The sequence below is a fragment of the Scardinius erythrophthalmus genome (genome assembly GCF_964197995.2).
Source record: "Scardinius erythrophthalmus genome assembly, chromosome: 20".
NCBI classification, from domain to species: Eukaryota; Metazoa; Chordata; class Actinopteri; order Cypriniformes; family Leuciscidae; genus Scardinius; species Scardinius erythrophthalmus.
Window position 1 is genome coordinate 15,853,933 of NC_138240.1, and position 22,275 is coordinate 15,876,207.

The following is a 22,275-nucleotide window of genomic DNA, read 5'->3' on the forward strand; positions in this document are numbered from 1 at the left end:
TCTATTTCAACGGCTGAGGGGCGGGGCCGTGACAGGCAGCTCCTCCCTTCGAGCCAATAGCATTTGAGCATATACAACTCCAGCAGCGCGTGTCCATAGTCTGTGGGAGGATCTAACGGCAGCGCTCCGAGTCCGCTCCTCCACGGCCAGCCAAACACTTGAACACACTGCGCCAGAGAAAAAGGAAACCTCCAGCGCTGAAACTTCAGTTTGATCAAAAGGTAAGAGTTAATTTCGAAAGCATTTGCGTTGCTATTAGTTTTGATTAGATAGTGGAACAAGCGAGAGCCATTTCACGGCTTAACACTTCTGCGGGGAGAAAAGAAGTAGGTGTTGGCTTAAGAAAAGCGTCTTTTATGAAGACCAACAACTTGACGTGTTTCTTAAAAAGCCAGGGAAAAGATTATGATTGTGACCTATGAGGACCTTTTGTGAAGTTGGAGTTGTGGTGTGTTTACGGTGGTCACACCACCTGTTTTCACACGCAGCTCGGAATCGCAGTGTTTGTTTTTGACTACAGCACCAGATTCAGATGGATTTGGCTTGGGAGTGTGAGACAACACCCCACATCGTTGTATTTAGGCTCACAATGTCGTAGATGAGTTCAGAGACGTCAACACTGATTATTATTGGTGAAACTTGGAAGATGAAAGACCGCGCCTCGAAATGAAATAACTTTAAGCTCATGTTTTTCAAGTCTCAGCAGCTCTTAGTGTGGGTTCATGTTACAGAATTTAGCGCTAGTGCGCGTTCATGCCAAACTTTTTTTTTTTTTTTTGGGTCAGTGACGTGATGGTCATTTATTTTGAAGGGATTGATAAAATTGGCACTTACTACTTTTTTATTAAATGTAAAAGTTTACAAATAACTTTGAATGACTGTTAAAGTGTACGCTTACGTGAGATGAATACTTCAGTTTTCGAGGGAAAGATTGTTTTCCTACATAAACGTACATGGAGCTGGTCGCTCACCTCCTCCTGAACGCCGCCATGTCGACGTCACATGACCTGCCTCGAAATACAGCTGATCGAAAGTCCATGGATGTTGAGAGTATGTGGAACGAAAAATGTAATTCTTAAAAAAAGGAAAGGCTGGAATGATTGGAATGAATGATTTTGTAAGATACATGAGCAGATAAACGTACACATTTTACTTTTATTTACGCTTTTGAAAGCTTATTTCTTAGAAATGCTTGATGTTTATGCTACTTGAAATTTATTAAAGTCACCGTGACATCCTTACACAACCTCCTGTCACTCACATGGGATCACAGCCATAGCAAACCACAGTGATCCAATCAATTCCTGATGGAAATGAATACCTCCTACCCCCCCCCCATCCCTCATCCCTCATCCCTCATCCCTCATCCCTCATCCCTTATCCCTTTACATTTTGTCTTGTTTGGAAAGCCGTTTCACTTGGATATATGGATATGTACAGGGAAGAAAAAACTATTGTATCGGAAGTTCTGTTTCATGCCGACTTTAGCTAAATAGTTTTTTGAAAACATAGGTATTCAGTGTTTTTGAAAAAATTTATAAAACCATCTCTAGTGTAAATTATTACATTTCTAAGAACTTTTTATTACCCAGGATTTTTTTGTTTGTCATTGAACCATGTGTGTTTTGGACAGAAACAGCTGGTCATGTTCTGTTTTGTAGGCTACTGAAAGTGAAATGGTCATATAAAAACTTGTTCGACAGGAATGATCCAGTTGTTCGTGTTTGAAGCAATTGCCTATAGGAAAACTAGGCTACCTCAATGTGTTTGGGAAGGAAGAGGCCACATTTCAGCAGGAATTTCGGAGCTATTCTCTCTGAAACAGACCACCTCCTCCATGTAAGGAAAGTGTTTACATCCCAACGGCCATGGCTCAAAACATACTGTGCTACAGAATCTTTGGGCTTACTGAGGACTGGAATATTCACTGCATGCATTGAAATTGCTTGACTTGCTGCTTGTTTAATGTATTTTTTTTTTTTATCTGATGATGAGTGTGACTGTGATAAACTGATGCAGAAAAAGAGTGGAGGGTCTGAAGAGCATCAGTCTCACTTGATAAGAATGTCTGAGTGTGCCAGTCATGCTAGTAGGGACTAGGAAGGCTGCGTCTGTTGTGCCGCCTCAGCAGTGCCAACAGGTGTGGGCTCGCAGCCACACTTCTCTCTGTGTATGAGAGGTGCAGGTCGATATGGCTCGTTATTCAGCTTGCTGTCCGAACATCAAAGTGAGGCACACTGGTTTGATTCAGACGCAGTCTTTAGTGCTTTAGTGGGCACAACTGTGATGCAAACTCTGCACATGCTAAAAAAAACGGTAAAATAATCAAAACAGAACTGATATTTTATCTGTAAATGAATTAGGCTATTAAATGTGTTGACTGAGCGTTAACGAACAGGGAGGTTTGTTTGTTTGGCTGGCTTCATCTTACATAAGCAGAATGTTTTTGAGGGTGGTTTCCTGCATGCTAAAAACAAGTAGATGTCCTGGAGGACTGTCTGTATGCTGTTGTGCCCTCTGGGCTGTTTTCTCCTCCTGTGGAATCACACACTTATGAAGTAGAGGAACGCTTCAGCCTTGGATCCACCAGCAAGGACGCCAATTTAATAGTTAGAAGTGTGAGGTCTGTCCTGCCCTCAGTGGCCGCAGGTGATGTCTATATATATATATTTTCTATCTATCTATCTATCTATCTATCTATCTATCTATCTATCTATCTATCTATCTATCTATCTATCTATCTATCTATCTAATATATATATAATATATATATATACCTGTCAAGGATGCATTAAATTGACCAAAAGTGACATTAAAGACATTTATAATCTTACAAAGCATTTCTATTTGAAATAAATGCTGTAGCTTTTGAATGGTTTCCACAAAAATATTAAGAAGCACAAATGTTTTCAACTCTCAAAATAATTTAAAAATGCTTCTTCAACACCAAATTCAGCTTTGTCACCACAGTAATTAATATTGTAAAATATAAAGCAGTTGTTTAAACTCTACTATTGTATGAACCATTCGATATAGTACAGTTTAATGCTGGTCCCAAACTTTTTACAGTGCTTTTGAAATATTTTGACATCACAATGACGGAGGCAGATCTCACACCTCTAACTAACAAATTGGTGTCCTTGCTTGTGGATCCAAGTGTTCCTCCACTTCAAGTGTCTGATTACTAATGCTAAATTTAATGCTCAAAATGAAATGCTGTCTTGTGGGCAACACTGCGTTTCGGATGACCCAAGTTTGAATCTCAGCTCATGGTCCTTTCTGATCCCATCCCCCCTGGGTTCCCGGCTCTGTCTCTTTAACCACCAAGCGTTCCTAAATAAGTGTCCTAAATAAAGTTTAAAAACCCTTGATCTCGCAGAGGTCAGCATCAATACAGCTGGATTCCCGAGTGTTTTTCTACTGAAAAAGGCAAGTATTTAGAATTATGAATGATTTCATTTTTTACGACACTGCTGTTAAAAAATAGAGAGCGAACATGTGCAAACTAGCAGCCTCTACCTTTTCGCTCACTTTCTGACTGCTCAAAGATCAGTTTGTAGTGTGCAATGTCACTGATTTTGAGTGGTTGTGCATGGGAAGCTGTTTTCAGGTCAGTGTGAACCCTCTGGGCTGCGGTCCATTTAGTCTTCGATGAACACCTGATCGTGTGAGAAAGAGGGACAAAAAATATGAGGAGGAGTCAGAGAGGATGGGTTTTAATTAGGACACCCTCTTTTTCTCCTCTCCATATCACCCTCTCTAGGAACAAGAACAAACATTCAAGTAGGTCAGACACTTCTGCTTCTTCTGTAGCTTAGAAAAATCTGTCCATTTCATTTTGCTAGGGTGACTCTTTCCTTCCGTCTTTCGTTTGTTTGTTCCTTCATTCCTGACTGAATGAAAGTTGAAATCAGAGACACTCACCACTTAGAAATGCTCAGTCTTTATTTACAATGTAACATCATTGTTTCTATTAGCCTAAACTTAAGCGATAGAACTTTAAAGTTGTGCTACATTTGTTTGAGATTTTCCGCCTTGATGTGTGTGTGATACACTGGAAGTGTTTCCTCTCTCAGTGAGACACCAGTGAGGCCTCAGGAGGCCTTTAAATGAGTTTAATCTTCTGTGCTCGTCTCTGTTCTTCCGTGTGGAGAATCTGATCTAAGGATCCGCTGCTGCTCAGAAGCATGAGGCTGTTATGTTCTTGTGTCTGACATTTGCTGTTGATAGGCTGTCACCCTTGGGGTCAATGAATCCTGTAATATAAGTGTTGCTGTAGCAATCTGCAGCAAGTGGCACTGGGATTGTGCTTCAGCAAGTTATTGTCATTTGGCTTTCCACACAAACACACATTGTGTCATCTCACACAGGTGATGAGACTACACATTTTGGTGGAGATTTAGTTTTTCACCAGGAATTCCAATGTTAAACACAATTATTAAAAAAAATTGTTGAGATAATGCACATTGCAGGCTGATGGCTTCAACAAAAGCATATACCATTAATTAACAACTTTGTAGCTCACAGTAGGTCCGTATTTAAAGGTTTATAAGTTTGTTAAAAATCTATTACCCTATTTACTACCTGACTGTTGCACTCTTAGTGATACAGATGTCTACAGCTGGACTACAGTTCCCAGTGTACATTAAATTACTGCTTTACTGTACACCGTTTTACTTAAGGTTATTTTCATAGGTTTTTTTGTAGTAGATGTAGTAGAATATTTTTTTTATCAGAAGTATCCCACACACTTGAATCATAAACTCGGGTTTTAATCTCTGTTATCTTTCTGTTCTACAGAGACTTACTCTCAAATTCCAAGACCAAGCTTTGTTTGCCAGGCAAATTACATGCATTAAAAGCACAACCAATGACCAACCAACAACTTGTGATACCGTTTCCTCTGTGTAATATGTAAAGAATAATTGACGTCAAGTCGTTGAATTAGTATAAAACTATAAATTATTAGTGTGCATTATTATTATTATTATTATTATTATTATTATTATTATTATTCAATAATTAAATACCCCAGTCAATTATTCTGCTTATACTACGGTTACCACACCTCAAAACATTGTTCAAGAACAAAAACATTTTAAGACATTTTTTCAGGTTTTTGTCCTTAAAATGCTCGTGTGTAGGATTTCTTATTCATTTAATCCCAAGCCTCCGTTGCTAATTCCAAGACGTCATTTTAGAGCTAGTAACGGTGGCTTGAGCCACTGATTGGCACTGATTTTTTTTGTTTATCTACAACTCAGATCTAGTATTCTGAAGAGAAATAAAGTAGCCCTATATATAATTATTTTTTAAAAAATAAAAATTTTCGAATGAATGAATTAACCAGAGAGAGACAGCAAGCGCTCCCACATACGCGAGTGAGTAACCTAATAGTGAAACTTGTGTTAATTACAGCGAAGTTATCATCACTGAGAAATAAAATGTAGCTTTCAGTAGTGAAGCTGTTTTTATAAAAGTCACGGGCAGAGGTTGAAAACATACGTACACAATATAATGTAATTTTGTGACCTGCCTGGAACTACTTTAGCCGTGCCTTTCCCTGAAAATAATTGGACAACTCAGAACGTTTGTCAACCAATCAGATTGAAGCATTCATCAGCCCCAAAGCATTAAGTAATTTTTCTGATGCTGCATCGAGTATAGTTTTTAAACGTAGCAACTGAAACATTCTTAACCTGCCCAGCGTGTGTGCAAATTCCACACAGTCCAGCAGTGTGTGTGACTAGCCTTCATACACTAACCTCAGGACTCTCATCTGTTTTTAGCTTTGAGTCAGGATTAGAGAATTGAGAATGATCCTAGATCAGAATCAATAAACTAGTCAAAGTGTAGGCTACTCTAAGATCATTATCTTTAATTTTTGGACCCAGCAGTGAGAACAACAGGGGACGATTTATTTGACTAGCTGAGTGTGTTTACGCTTTCTGTAAGTCACTGTGAGCCATGTGTTTTTTTTTTTTTTTTTTGCTTAATCAAGTGATAGTTCAGCCAAAAAATAAATATCTATCATCATTTACTTTTATGACATCTGTGGAACACAAAAGAAGATTTTCAACGGTTTTTGCCCATACAAGGAAAGTCAAAGGTCCCAAAAATATTCATTGGACAAAATGAAAAGTTATTTTTGTGTGAACTGTCTGGCTTAGCCCATTTCTTAGTCACCATGAAATCAAAATTGACCATTCTATTTTTTTTAAATGGAATATATATATAAATGATGACATGTTTTTCAGCACAAAAATGGGACAACTTGTCACTAACATAAGATCCAATCGATTCCTGATAGACAAAATCAGTGGCACACAGGCATGAATGTTATGAAGGCATGAATATGCAGGTGTTATCACTAATAGATTTTTAGGATTCTAGAAGCTTCCTTATGATGATGTGATTCATGTTTAAGGTAATGAAGGGGAGGAAAAATGAGACACTTAAAGGGTTAGTTCACCCAAAAATGAAAATTATGTCATTAATGACTCACCCTCATGTCGTTCCAAGCCCGTAAGACCTCCGTTCATCTTCGGAACACAGTTTAAGATATTTTAGATTTAGTCCGAGAGCTTTCTGTTCCTCAATTGAAAGTCAATGGACGGCATACTGTCCATGTTCAGAAAGGCAATACAGACATCATCAAAGTAGTCCATGTGACATCAGTGGCTCGATCTTAAGTTTATCAAACGACGAGAATACTTTTTGTGCGCAAAAAGTAAACAAAAATAACGACTTTATTCCACTATTCATTTCCTTTTCTCTGAAGTTCACGTAGTGTTTTTGCGTAGCGCGTCTGTGTTGTACGTCACACGCATCACACATGACCAGCGTCGGCCAATAGTGAGCCTACGTGTGACGTACAACACAGACGCGCTACGCAAAAACACTACGTGAAATAGCTCGAGGCCCAGAGAGAAGGAAATGAATAGTGGAATAAAGTTGTTATTTTTGTTTACTTTTTGCGCACAAAAAGTATTCTCGTCGCTTGATATACTTAAGATTGAGCCACTGATGTCACATGGACTACTTTGATGATGTCTTGCCTTTCTGGACATGGACAGTATGCCGTCCATTGATTTTCAATGGAGGAACAGAAAGCTCTCGGACTAGGCTTGTTGCGATAGTCGGTGTTACCGGTGATACACGGTGTTTAACCCACCTACCGGTCATAGCACTTGACCACCGGCACCGTCCCCATCGTGTTGAAGTTTTAGCCTATATATAATAAAGCACTTAATTCAGTTAGTGACTACGTGCCTTCGTAATTTAAGCGGAACGAGCGCCGCAGTAAAGCAGCAGGTGTCCGATTTCATTTATCATTTGAGGAGAGTGAGGCGAGCTAACTGGCAAAGGATGGCGGAAGATCTGGTTTCAAAGAGAAATGCAAACGTGAGTTTAATTTTTATATTAGTTTTTTTTTGCACTTAAGTGTCCAGTGATTATTCGGGTAGGCTACCTTATTTAACGAAGTTTTTGATGTTCGTTCGTTTCATATTCGATGGTTGTGCAGTGTTTTTTTTTTTTGTTTTTGTTTTTTTGCTGAAAAAGGCAGGCACTTTATTTAACGAATAGTGATTTTTTTTATATAATTTCTTGTTTGATACTTGCACGATGTGTGCAGTGGTTCGTTTTGTTAATAAATGCACTTTAAAGGTGTTTCATAAGTGCTTTTGTTTAGTTTTTACATGGTGTGTTAAGTTATTATTCATTTTGCAATAAAGATGTGTGTAGCCTAATACAAGCGAGTAGGCTATCTTATTGTTTTGTGTATTTTTATTAAGAATAAAATAAATTAACCCATGATTAATTCAAACAAATGCTACTGAATTGCCGCTAATTAAAGTGAAAGTAAATTGAGACGTGTGCACGTCCGCATTTTCGGCCACCCGAAATCCCCGACACGCAACCCCGGTGACACCGGGATTACCGTTTTTTTTACACGTCGATTAACCGGTGGAAAAAATCCGTCACCGCAACATCCCTATCTCGGACTAAATCTAAAATATCTTAAACTGTGTTCCAAATATGAACGGAGGTCTTACAGGCTTGGAACGACATGAGGGTGATTCATTAATGACTAAATTTTCATTTTTGGGTGAACTAACCCTTTAAGGGTCTCCATTTTTAGATATTCTCCCATAGAACAAAATTTTGCCACTTGCTGAAATCCTCCACCAAACTTGGCTTTCAAAGACTTTCAAACTGAGGTTTTCAGTATATAAAACTATGAAGCTGTTTTGCCAGATTAACATTACAGCACCTACTAGAGAAACACAGCAAGATATGCTTATCTGAAAGTGGTTTAGTAAAATAAGAAATGGGGAGTCAAGGAGTTTGTGCAGGAGCTTCACATTTCCTCTGAAAAGGAATGAGGTGGGTGAAATGGCAAACATATATCACATTTTTTTTATGTTGGTTAAATTCATACAGGTTTGGAACAACTTAGGGGTGAGTAAATGATGACAATTTCTTATTTTTGGGTGTACTATCCCTTTAAGACAACTGATATGATCTGATATCATCATATCGCACACCCCTAGGTTGACCCCCTCTCTGGAATATTGAAGACACACATCAGCAAACACTTTTCAAAGCCCTTCTGGTTCAATTCAGTTTTGCCTACATGTTTCTGATATAAAACTGTCTAGCAATCCAGTGGGAAAATAATAAGTGTGCGTTTCTGTGAGGTGTCTCAGTCTTAAAGACCTTACAGACCCCCTGATGATCTCTACGGGTCATTAATTGTGAGATTAGCTGTGAATTGATGGCAGAGCTTCACCTTATTAAATGAATACTTATACCCCATTAAATATTTCGAATGTGCTCCAGTGGGTTTAAGTATATTAAAGCTCCAGTCAGATTTCCTGGAGAGAGAGATTCATCATCTTTACCTGTTCATACAGCGAGTGCAGCGAGATTCGTGCTGATAATAATTGGTCAGTATTGGTCATCATGGTTCGTTTTGAGCCTAATACATCTAGTATTAAAGGTGCAATGGTGTAAAAACACAATTTTGAACATTGATTTTGTGTGTGTGTGGACTCGCTCAGTAATAGAACTTTGTTTTAATACATTTTGAAATGTGTGTGCATATCTCTCAACGACCATATCATCTGTGAGCATTTTTATAATTTCAATCGATGAAACTACAATGCTGGCACGGAGGTATATATAATTACAAAACAAAGTCATTATGATTGTTATTGTTGTTAATATTATTTTATAAAGGAAGTAACATGCAAGATAAAAGGAGTTTTATTCACTTCATTTCGTTCACTCCTTGCAGATATAGTGCACTAAAATGTCATACACTGTATAGGGATTAGTGAATGAGTGAATGTTTGAGCGGTTTCGGGGGCAGCTAGAGACAGAATGCTGCGTGATTTTACAGCTTGCCTGTGAGGTTCAGACACGTTTCACAGAGCTCTGTGCTGCGGCTCCACTGCAGGCATCATATATTCACATCGTCCACCAGACACAATCTCACCAGTGCTCACATCGTCCGTTACTTCCTGGAGACTCACAGGAACCAGGCCAGTGGGCATCACTCATGCACCCTACCTGTCTGAGGTCTTTGTGGGAATGAGACAGAGACCGAGAGCGAGTTACTCGGTTCAAAAGTTTCAGTGTCCACTCAGTGAACAGGCAGTCTGACAGATGAGTGCAGACTTCACAGTGGAGACGCTTCACACACCCTCACACTGGGCGATATAACCTTTTAACAATAAAACAATATTTTTTATTTAAACCAAACAACCATTATTGTTTAAGGCAAGGAAAATAAAGTTTAAAATAATCAAGGCATGTTTTCCACAATGTATATACACTACCAGGTCAGTATGGACTTTTTTTTTCCTTTCCATCCATAAATACGCACGCATGAATGCATACATACATACATATACAAGTGACAGTAAACATACTTATATTAAAAAAAGATTGCTGCTTCACATAAATGCAGATAGATAGATAGATAGATAGATAGATAGATAGATAGATAGATAGATAGATAGATAGATAGATAGATAGATAGATAGATAGATAGATAGATAGATAGATAGATAGATAGATAGATAGATAGATAGATAGATAGATAGATTCACTGAAATGATTCAGTGTCAAACCTCGATATGAACGATATTCACATTCCCGTGATACTAAGAGGGAACTGGAAACTATTGACACATGGTCTTTAGGAAGCTTAATGGCCAAATTAAAAGCACATTAAGATAGTTGCGTCGTTCACGGTGTTGCTTAATTTGATATCATCAGTGAAATTGTCGCACATTCATCATGAATGTTCAATATGTAATCCAGCCATTTTAGAGGGCCATCAGTCCACAGCTCCTGTGGCTCAAGGTCAATCGAAAGCATTGAAAGTGTCCACACTCGTCCACTGCGCACCCTTAAAACGCTCTCTTGGGCCCCGTTTAGTCTGTGTGTGTCAATTCTGTGGTGGGTTTGGCGGGAAAGAAGGCTGCCGTGATGGACTTGACTCAATTATCCTATGATCCCTTATGGAAATCTTTGAAGCAGAAATTCTAAACCCCCTCCTGAATCCAATTTAAATCTCATTCACTTTCCATATCCAGGTTGTATTGAACTTTTAGATTCTTATCAATCATAATGAAACCCGCTTTTTCTCATTTTCTTCTTATTAACTTCTGCTGATTCACTCAGTGCTTGACTCAACTAGTCTTTGATTCTGTGGATGTTAGGGATGTACAGAACTACAGGTTTTCTTAATTGACTAGATGTAGGATTTCTGAAGGACTACTTGAGTTGTCAGCCTTAAAGGGAATTTTTTTTTTTTTTTTTTTTTTTTTCAAAAATGAAACTTTTCATCATTCACCCTTTAAGTTGTTCCAAATCTATATGAATTTATTCTGCTGAACACAAAAGAACATATTTTGAATGATGTGGGTAACCAAACAGTTGATGGGACCCCATTGACTTCCATAGTATGAGAAAAAATAAATAAAGTAAATGGGTGCCCCACAACTGTTTCGTTATATTCTTTAAAATATCTGCTTTCGTGTCCAGCAAAAGAAAGAAACTCATACAGGTTTGGAACAACTTGAGGGGCGAGTAAATGATGACAGCATTTTCATTTTTGGGTGAACTATCCCTTTAAGGAAGCCATAATTGAATATGTACTTGTCTAGTTTAACAACAACCCACATCCTTGCCTATCTGTATTGATTAACTTAATTGTTTTGATTATGTTTGTTGTGATTTGATTTTGTTTTTAATAACTCCTCCCTTGACGGCTATAAAGCCGGTAAAATATCCCACCCGCTCAGTGTTAGTCTGTCAGATTTCACTTTGTCTTCTGCTCCAGTTCAGTATTGTTATTGTTTCCTAAAGCTAAAAAGTACTAAAAATGTTTCTCATTCAGTGAAATATAAATATTAGTTGAAAAAATGTGAACAAAAAATAGAAATTTTGTCTTGACACCAAAAGTAATTAAAGTTAGTTTATGTTTAAGGTCAAAATTGACTAAAATAAAATAAAGCTAAATAACAAATGCATGCACATAACAAAATTACAAAAACTTAAAATAAAAACTATAAAATATAATCTAAAATAATGAATTAATATTACTAAAAATAGCACTACTCCGGTTTGACAGTGATTTATACCCAGAAGCATCTTTGGGATTTAAATTTCACCAGATACAGTTTTTTGGAGCCTGCATGTGAACAGGAAGGGAGTTGTCAGAACAGGAAGTGAGCTCTTTCTCTTCTTGCCACCAGAGGCCGAGGAAATGTTTCCACATTGTGCCTTCAGAGACGTGACAGCATTCCCAGAGCAAGCACTGTGGGACATTCCCAGTGTGACACATCACAGATTTTCTCATCTATACTAAAAAAATTCATTGCTTCATCTATCTATAAATACAGAAACGTCTGTCTGTCTGTGTGTGTGTCTGTTAACCGCATATCTCTCGAACCGTTAGTCCGATGGATTTCAAATTTGACAGGTGTCCGCTACGGTCACTAGTAAGTGCAGTGCCAAGTTTGACATTGTTTGGATGAGAAATGCTAAAGATCTCGTTAAATATATCATTTTTAAAAGGTTTAAAAATAAACATTCTGACATTAGAGGGTTGTATCGGTCAAAGAAGCCCCAAGAAGGTTGTGGTTTAAAAATAAACATTCTGACATAAACACTCAGTCAGCTACACTGTTTACTTATGAATATTATAATTTGGTTCCTTCTGAATATTATAGTTTTCTTTACCAAGAAACCAACAATTACTAAAAACACACACAAAAACTGATTTTGTTTCTTTACCAAGAAACCAACAATTACTAAAAACACACACAAAAACTGATTTTGCACGGGCACTTTGCACTGCTCCCTGAATCGACGGATGTGGATGTAATTCATATTCATTTGTGGATGTAAACTGAATCTATAAGTCAGCTATGCTGTTTACTTCTGTAATTTATAGATAGATTCTGGTGCGCTTAACGTTATCGCTACTGTGTAATAGTAGCCTATGCTATTCACCAACTAAACATATCCTATTCAATGCAATCACAGTCTCTTTCATGGGCATGATTTGTAGTTGCCTATTCATAAGCTGTTTGCTCAAGCATAGCGTTTTCTTAAAGTCCCTGTAAAGTCAAAATTAAGTATGTGTTCTGAGTTTGTCACACCACAGAAAAATGTGTTATTAGCCACCCAGCCAAATTTGAATGATAAAAAAAGCCGGCAAGTACATAAAATAAGCTATGAAAGGCCCCATTTCTCCCCCCTTAAAACTTCCACTTGGTTTTGAGTGCCCTCGAAAGTAAAGTCCCCTCAACGAGGGGAAGTGGAGTTGAAGATCTTTCCCTATGAAATGGGACACCACTATATGCAAATTATATATAACTATCCCAGTTATGATCAGGATATAAGTATCCATAATAATATGCTAGAAATCTAAAAAAGTAATCAAATGTAAAATAACACAGAATAGTTTATTATAGATAGATTAATGCTCATTAAAGCTAAAGTTATTCATTCAAGAGCTGGGAGTAATTTTCTCTTTGCCTTTAGTTGTTTTATTCACATTAAGGTGTAGCCTAATCATTAGCAGGTTTATTAGATGCTGCCACTTTAAGACCGAATGCAGATCTAATACACATTTTCTCCCAACTATTCCACAACTAACTCCCATTTAAGACATAAACTGTGTTAAAGTGAATCTCCAAACCGGTCATTTAGCCATATTTTTGTCTGTATTTGATCGTTTAGACGCGCGCATGAAACCCAAAGTATAACGTGCTTGTCTAACGTTAGTTGCAGTCCGTTTCCGAACGCGCGCAAAGTCTCTGCGCGGATTATTGTGCTTATTATAGCTCTTTTTACAATCAAACACGTCCCGCAATTTAGAATCAGCTGACACTGCATTTTACAGCAATCACTGATTGTGTTTAGTGCTGTTTGGGTTTAACGTTAGGGAGAAGTGACAGCACGCTGTGAAGAAAAAGATGAAGCACTAGACGAACGCGGCTAGTTTTTAATAGTTTTACCTCACATCTTCTTTTTATAATCCTTGGAAGCCAAAATCGAAAATAAAATTTGATTAACTACCCAGATAAGATGTATATTTGATGGGCAGACTCTCTCGAAGCACTCGGCGGATATCATGAACATCGTCAGATAGATAAGTTAGCTTCGTGAAATATTTTCTAACATTAGTGTTCAAAACTTAACAGTCCATTGGATGTGCATTAAACTAACATATTCCAACATATTTAAACATTTTAACATGCTTATTTGCGAAAATATAATTACAATTTAATTGTTCCTTTCCAGCGGTGTCCGCCATCTTGTTAAAAAAAATTACCGGCTTGCTGAGTCCGCAAGGTATCCTGGGTAATTTCATCTTCCACTTCGTTTTAAAGGAGAACTCCGGTCAATTTTAACATTGAGCTCATTTTTTTGTACATTTGGAGTGCTGTCAATACAGAGAACAACGACAAAAATCGGCGTTGCCTACACCGAGTTATTCTATTTTTAAAATTTGCACCCTGTTGACTTCAATGGGGCAAGTACTAAACCTTAACATCCTTGATGTGTCATTACAAGTGCACAGAAAATGTGAGTGATTCCTTCTGAGTGAACACGAGTGGATCTGACTGCAGTAGATGTGAAAGATATGTATAAAAATGATGTTATTTAAGCCAGCGCAAATACCTGTGTTTACATCCTGTTTTCGGTTGAAGTCCAAAGTAGTCGATTGCCGAGTTCACGCGCATAGGTTTAGTTACCTATGATCACGCGCGTGAACTCGGCAATCGATTACTTTGGACTTCAACCGAAGTGTGTGTGTGTGTGTCACAGTCACACTTTTGTCTTATCGCACATGAATTGTTTAAATGCATTTGCATGAATAAGAGATCATATAATGTAATATACACTTTTTTTTATTCTGATTGGATAATTTTCAAGATCGAGGCCAAGCCTTGTGTATACTATTTTTATGTAGCAGCGTACGTGGCGCAAAAAAAAAAAACTCTGATCACTGAGGGCCCCTCTCTGCGCAAGGGCCCCTGGGCACGTGCCCAGATTGCCCATATGGTAGATCCGGCCCTGCTCCTAGCAGCTTAATTTGTTTTACAAAGCCATAAATGTTCGAGCCTGGACTACCTACTATAATTATAACATAAGCACACAAGGCAACTTACACTCATTGGTGGGCACGCACTGCCAATGATGGCACCAGTTGTCTCCGAGACGGGAGATAGTCGGTTCGGCCACATTCACCAGTAACAGCGGATTATCAGTGAATGAATCCCAGTTGTCTCCGACGAAAGTTTATAAAACTATCCCGTGTAAAATGAGGCGGGTTTTGGCGGTGATCCTCAGCTCTCCATCAAGGTGGCTCTTCACAAAATTAATCCACCTCTTGTTGATATGATAGTTTTTCGGAAATTTAAATAAGGACACTGATCTGTTTTGTACGTGATCGCATCCAGGTAATAAGCATTTCCGTGACAAAGGCATAGCTAGCTAGCAAACTGTAGGATGTAGTAACTAATTGTACTGACAGTAACTCGCGATTGAGTTGCAAACTGATGTGAATGGGCTCCAGTGCGTCATCAAGTTGGGGCGTGTCCAGGAGCTCAGGGGCTCCAGTGCGTCATCAAGTTGGGGCGTGTCCAGGAGCTCAGGGGCTCCAGTGCGTCATCAAGTAGGGGCGTGTCCAGGGGCTCCAGTGCGTCATCGAGCCCTCCTTTTAGCCCCGCCCAAAAAATCCGGAACACAGCAATGGTGAAAAACTGTTTAACGGTCTAACTCCACAATTCAGTACTTCACAGTTCACAGTCTTTGTAATATGATTTAGCAATACATTTCTAACATTTATAATGTGTTTAGAATTTTTTTTTTAAATTGCCTTTACAGGGACTTTAAATATATCAGTAAAAGAAGCACTTAGAAGGTTGTGGTTTAAAAATAAACATTCTGACATAAACACTCTGTCAGCTATACTGTTTACTTCTGAATATTATATTTTATTCACGGCCATCAATTGTAGTAACCTAGCCTGCTCCCTGAATTCAATGCGTCCACAGTCTCTTTCACGGGCACCAAACCAACAATTACTAAAAACACACACAAAAACTGATTTTGCACGGGCATTTTGCTCTAGTTATTTCAATTTCAGTGAATTGATAGGTCAGCTTTGTAAATTTTGGAGTTCTTCTCAACTGTTTTAAAAAGCCAGTGGTGTTCTGAATGTGTGTTTGAAGGGTTTGAGATAATGGCAGCAGAGATTAATGTCTATGAGAATATAGGCTGCCATCACCAAGAACACCTTTCTCTCTCCAGGGAGGAACGTTTAAGAATAGCACTGACCTGCTTCGGTTCTTTTCTCTCTCTCAGAACTTGTCCGCTGTGTTTTTTTTGTTTTTGTTTTTCAAGTTCAATGTGTGGGTGTGTCTCTGTTTCAGGATAAGCTGACAACTTCCTGTGAACATCCAATCCAAATGTCTGATAATGAAACTGCAGTCCTAACTAGTTTGAAACTACAGTAATCAAATGTTGAGTCAATCATTAAAGGTAGACTATGTAATTTTTTTATTTTTATTTTTACAAATTTTCTGTGAGCATGTCCATCATCAGTCTACCTTCCAAACTGTGTTTTTGTCTTATCCTGAATCACTATGGTGCCCTGCGTGTGACTCGTCACATAAACGGAGACAAGGATCTCCGGTTACAATGTTCTTCTGCGAGACATGCAGTTTTGTTTATTAACCGCTAGAGCACCAAAAGTTACACTGCATACCTTTAATGTGTGCGTCCCTTCACACACACTTTCCTTACTAAAGATGGTATTTTAAAGGTACATGCACAACTGTTCAAAAGTTTGGGGTTAGCAAGATTTTTTTATTTTACGTGTTTGAAAGAAGTCTCTTCTGCTCATCAAGGTGCATTTATTTGATAAAAAATACAGTAGAAAGTAACAGTATTACAGAGTTATTACAATTTAAAAATTGTTTTCTATTTTAATATTATTTAAATGTCTTCAGTGTCACATGATCCTTCAGAAATCATTCTAATATGTTGATTTGGTGCTCAAGAAAAATGCGTTATTATAATCAAATTGAAAGCAGTACTGCTTAATATTTTTGTGGAAACTGTGGTACTTTTTGTACTTTTGCCTATAATATATCAAAAATTGCCATGATACTTCTCCAAAATAATGTGGTATTATCGCAATATGTCTAAAAAAAAACATGGTAAGTGTCCAAAATAACAATATTACTGTGATATTACCATGATTTTTGTTTTGTACTTGCTAGCCTGCTGATGTCTTGGAAAATGGCATGTGTTTATTAGTCTACATTTCTACCTAACCTACATCTTTCTCACACATATGAATCATGCACACAAGCCCAAAATCTTCTGCTGGAGTGTGTCCGCATTCACTGGGCTACTGTACGGGTGTGTGTGTGTGTGTGTGCGCGCTTAAATGTGGACAACTGGTTAGATTGGCACTATTTTAAGAAAATGTGTGGCTGTGAGTGTGTTCTTTGGCTGTGACAGTTTTGGGCCATCGTGTCCTTATTTTTTTCTCCAAATTGCGGGAAAGAGAGGAAGAGGGTGGGACAGGAAAGTCTTTCTTACTGTATTTTTTTCCATACTCTTCATGCTCTCACTTTATATGGATGCAAGAACTTCTCCCAAATAAGGCCTTCAACAAAATGTACTTTTTTTATTCCAGTGTGACCTTCATTTTGTGGTTGAGTTTGAGTCTTGATAAGCATTTTGGCCTCCTGATTTCTGCATAAATGCAGGATAGATCGTGGACCTGCTACACTCTATTATGTTGTGTTTCTCAAACAGGGGTTCACTCACTAAATTATGATGATGACTTTTTGGACATATTTCTTGGCTCTCTGGAATACTTGATATTTCACCGCACGCAGTCAATGGCAACGTATCACTGCTACTTTCACGTCTCTCGTATCATTCTTCAGTCTCTATCTTTTAATTTTATTGCATTTCTATGATATTTAAAATGGCTAATTGGCTCCAACTTCTCAGAACGGTTACGATTACCAGTTGTAATAAAATGTTTAGCTTTGTAGCTAAACATGTTAGCTAACCAGTCTGTAGAAAAAGTAAATTGGAAATAATATTATGACTATCGTTCTATCTATCGTTCTATCTAGCCTATACAATGTTTATGCAATTTTATTTGCTCAATAGCTATGTAATAAATGGGATAATCTACACAAAATATGAATATTGTATTTGTTTTGTGAATTTCATTTGAACCATGTCTCATTGTAGTCTTCTTTCTTTTTCTTTAGAGATGGCAGCTATTCGTAAGAAGCTGGTGATTGTGGGAGATGGAGCCTGTGGAAAAACATGTTTGCTCATTGTGTTCAGTAAAGACCAGTTCCCAGAGGTCTACGTGCCCACAGTGTTCGAAAACTACATTGCTGACATAGAGGTGGACGGCAAACAGGTCAGTTATCCTAAAATAGTGTTGTACACAGTCCTTCTTCCTTGTTTTGTGGACAGAAGCACTGAGAATGTGATGTGTCTGGGTATGTTTGTTTGAGAGAGGGAATTGGGTGTTCCTGCAACCTTTTAACCCAAATTTCAGGCCATCCTGATCAGACATGCTGGATATAGCCTAATATGAGAAGCTCAGCAAGAGGGAGTGCTCCTCTGATCTTAACTTACTACTATAGGAAATGGATTGTTTAAGATTTTTGTTCATGTTTGGACTTGTAAGCTTCTTTGAAATAGAGGACAACGATACTGAAATGAACCTATAAGTTAAGGATGAATATTATTTCAGCAGTTAAATTTGCCCAGACCAGTGACCCAGAACTTTTGATTAAAAGAAAAAAGAAAAATTTGCAGTTTGTTCTATTTCCTGTATGCTCCAGAACACAAATTTTATTTCCATCTCTTGTACTCACACAAAAAACTCAAGTCTTTTAACCCTTGAATGTTTTGTATTGTCATTGAAGACCTCTAGACCAGTTTGAACTGCAGTTATCTCTTTAAATAGCTTTAGGTTTATAAATGGTTTTTATATTTATGACCACTGATATTGATGACAAGACGACTCAAAGTCCAGTGACATACCTGCATATTTCTCTCTCTCTCTCTCAGGTGGAGTTGGCTCTATGGGACACAGCTGGTCAGGAAGACTATGATCGGTTGAGGCCATTGTCGTATCCAGACACAGATGTTATTCTGATGTGTTTCTCCATAGACAGTCCAGATAGTTTAGGTACTTAACCCCACACACACACACACTATTGTTCTGAAGTTTGGAGTCAGTAAGCATTTCAATCATGACAGAGTAAAGACATTCATGTTAAGCTGTTCTTTTGAACTTTCTATTAAGAATTCAGAAAAAAACAACAATGCATGCAAATTTTTAATAATAAGACATTATTCATGACAACCAAATCAGCATATTAGAATGATCACATGACACTGAAGACTAGAGGAATGATGCTGCAAATTCAGCTTTGATATCACAGGAATAAATTACATTTTAAAATATATTAGAATAGAAAACAATTATTTTAAACTGATTTACTGTATTTTTTTATCAAATAAATGCAGCCTTGTTGAGCATAAGAGGCTAAAAAAATCTTAAAGACCCCAAACCTATGAACGGTAGTGTTAATTACTACTTTATTTTTATTCCTGCTTCTCAGCAAATAGTTTTAACTAAAACTATAGCAAGTAATTCAACTTGCACATTTTACATTTAGGTAAAATTGAAGATGATTTATTAAATAATGAAATTTCATTAAATAATGAAATGCACAATAATTTCCTGCAGTTATTAATATTTATAATTTACTGTATTAAATTATTTCTAAAAATATCTTAACATTGGCATCAGGTTTCATAACTTCTGTTCTGGCCTTTTCCAGAGAATATTCCAGAGAAATGGACGCCAGAGGTAAAACATTTTTGTCCCAACGTTCCCATCATCCTAGTGGGCAATAAAAAGGACCTGCGGAATGATGAACACACACGCAGGGAGCTGATCAAGATGAAACAGGTATGGCAGGTGTTGTGTGTGTGTGTGTGTGTGTGTGTGTGTGCACGCGCACACGTGTTAAGCATATGTTGCCATAGTAACATGAAGTAGAGGTTTATAAGACACGGCAGAGGCCTTTTGTTGGCCTTTGCCTTAACAAACAGGACACTTCCTGTCTCTGAAAGCCACAAAGGAAAATGGAAATGCAGCTGTTTCCTGTGGGGAAAAAGCTGCCCTCAGGGATTACATCATGCTGAAGGTCTGTTTGTAAGAGTAAAGCAAAAAACAGTAGTGAAACTTCCATGCTGGTCGTCATAATACTTTTATATTTATACTTGTAGCATTTTTAAGTGATTTTCTAATGAGGAAGATTTTAGAATACACGATTTGTACAGTTATGATCCATCATATTCTCCCAAATTGTTCGGCTACTTTTAACCACAATGCTTTGTGTCGAAAGGGACTGTTGTGGGGACCATTTAAGGTAGCTTAAAAACATTGACGTTAGTGTCTAGGAATGCTCATTGATTTTATCAAAATGTTATCAGTTTATCTCTACAGGAATGTGGCTGTTTGTAAGTCATGTGACATTCAGCATACTACAGTTCTGCAGTATGAAATGTTTATTGACGTTCATTGTATATTGTAGAGTTGTAACCTACTTCGCTTTGAATCAGTATGCAAATAAAAAAAAAAGTTACATTTTAATATTAATCTAGCTACATGAATTGAGTCTGTGCCTAAATATAAATAACTCAGAATGCAAATATATGGAGGTCTTTTATGAAAACATTAGGGTGAGAAAGGGGTGGGGGGTGGTGTCACATGATCATTGTAATATGCTGATTTACTGTTAAACATTTCTTACTATTATCAATGTTGACAGTTATGCTTTATTAGCTGAAATAGAAATCTTTAGCATTTATTTGAAATAGAAATTGAAATGGAAACCTTTTGTAACATCTATAAATGTCTTTACTGTCACTTTTGATCAATTGAATGCAGTGTTCACTATTAGACATTGTTTTCACTATTAGATATTGTTAGTGTACAAATGAAACTAGAGAGAGGGTGAAAAGAGTTCTAAAAGAATGCTTCCTCTCATTGTGTACGTGTGTTTTAGGAACCTGTAAAACCAGAGGAGGGCCGTGACATGGCTAACAGGATCAGTGCATTTGGATATTTGGAGTGTTCGGCTAAAACTAAAGATGGAGTGCGTGAGGTTTTTGAGATGGCCACAAGGGCAGCGCTGCAGGTGCGAAAGCGCAAGAAGAGAAACGGCTGCCTACTGTTATGAGCCACACACACATACATACACCGACACACACACACACACACACACACACCTCACCTCATCATGTTCCTTTCTGCAACTGACCCCAGGAAAAACCTACAGTACCTGCTGCGCCCCACATGTCTCGCAATCCAGTCAGGGATGACAGAAAAATATTTATAAAGAAACCAAAGTGTGTGTCAGTACCCAATGCCTCTTCGTCTTGCCATCTTTCTCTCTTTTTTTCCCTTTTCTTTTCTTTTCTTTTCACCAGCATACTTTCCTTCCTTCCTTTCTTCCTTCTCTGGAGGAAAGACTGAGATTAATTTTGTATTTGTACATAAATCTTCTCTTTATCTTTCGGTTCTGGTTTACAGTTATGCTATGCCTCTGTATATGATGCTCAGTGATTTAAGTATGAAAAAAAAAGCAAAAATACATTTATCATTCATTATAACTGCCAGCCTGTACTCTGTGTGTCTGTTTTTTGACTGCTGATTTTTGGGACTGTGCCAAACTTTCTTTATCTTTGTCCAATGGAGTTGACTTTAGTTAGCCTAGAAATCTAGACGCACCCTAGCGGCAGGCCGGCAGCAAAATGTATTTTGCAGCCAGGGCAGTCTAACAACTCTCCATTGACTTTCATGCTGGAAAAGCCTAAATTGGGTCAGGCCAATCACGTCGTGTATAGAGTAGGCGGGGCGGGCTTAACATAATGACGACAGAGTTGCGACGGTTAACTGCTACTTGAAAACAAAGAATGACGACTGCTGCTGCTGCTGGCGAACAGTCTTTCGAATCGGCTTTGTCCGCGACTCTGGAGGACTTGGAGTTAGGTTTTTCTTTGAGAAAAAAAGCACAGAACAGCACTTAAGTCATTCTTAAAAAAAAAAAAAGGAAGATGTGTTCGTAGTTTTGCCGGCCAGATACGGCAAAAGTTGAATCTATCAACTAGCTCCGCTGTTGGGAAAACGCTCTGGTTGGGTGAAGCGCTGTCCTATTGCGTGCAGAGGGAATTTGAAAGACAGCCGTTTATCCCGCCCCTCGGATTGAGCCGTGTCTATGGTGAGTTGCCAGACCAAACATCTTGATGTAGGTCTGGCTTGCCAGGCTAGACCTTAGTAAGGATAGATGGCATATTTATTTTACATGAATGAAAATTAGGCTGTAAGGTATAGTTGTAGTCTGATCAATTCGGTTTACTATTATACATATCTGTGTTGTTTGCTTTGCAACGGACAAAATATTTGGACAAAAATGCTCAAATATATAATTTTGTGGCAAGTAGGCCTATAAACCATTTTTAATGGTTAGCAGGCTAAAACTGAATTAGCATTAATTGCTAACTAAATTAGCTGGTCTGCTCAGGGTAAAGGGAGAGAGAAAGAGAGATGAATTGAGATAAAAAATAAATTGCGAGAATTAAAGTAAAAGTCCCAAGTCGTGAAGTCCAAGGCTATAAATG

General features: G+C 37.9%; 1 protein-coding gene across 1 annotated transcript; it reads left to right on the forward strand.

The window, feature by feature from the left end:
• Nucleotides 1–58: 58 nt before the first annotated feature.
• On the forward strand, nt 59–21,273 carry rhocb (ras homolog family member Cb). Its single transcript, XM_081349285.1, has 5 exons — nt 59–221; nt 17,832–17,989; nt 18,649–18,769; nt 19,428–19,558; nt 20,661–21,273. Exons 2-5 carry the CDS (start codon nt 17,834–17,836, stop codon nt 20,832–20,834), a joined length of 582 nt encoding a protein of 193 aa, XP_081205411.1. The 5' UTR covers nt 59–221; nt 17,832–17,833; the 3' UTR covers nt 20,835–21,273.
• Nucleotides 21,274–22,275: the final 1,002 nt, after the last annotated feature.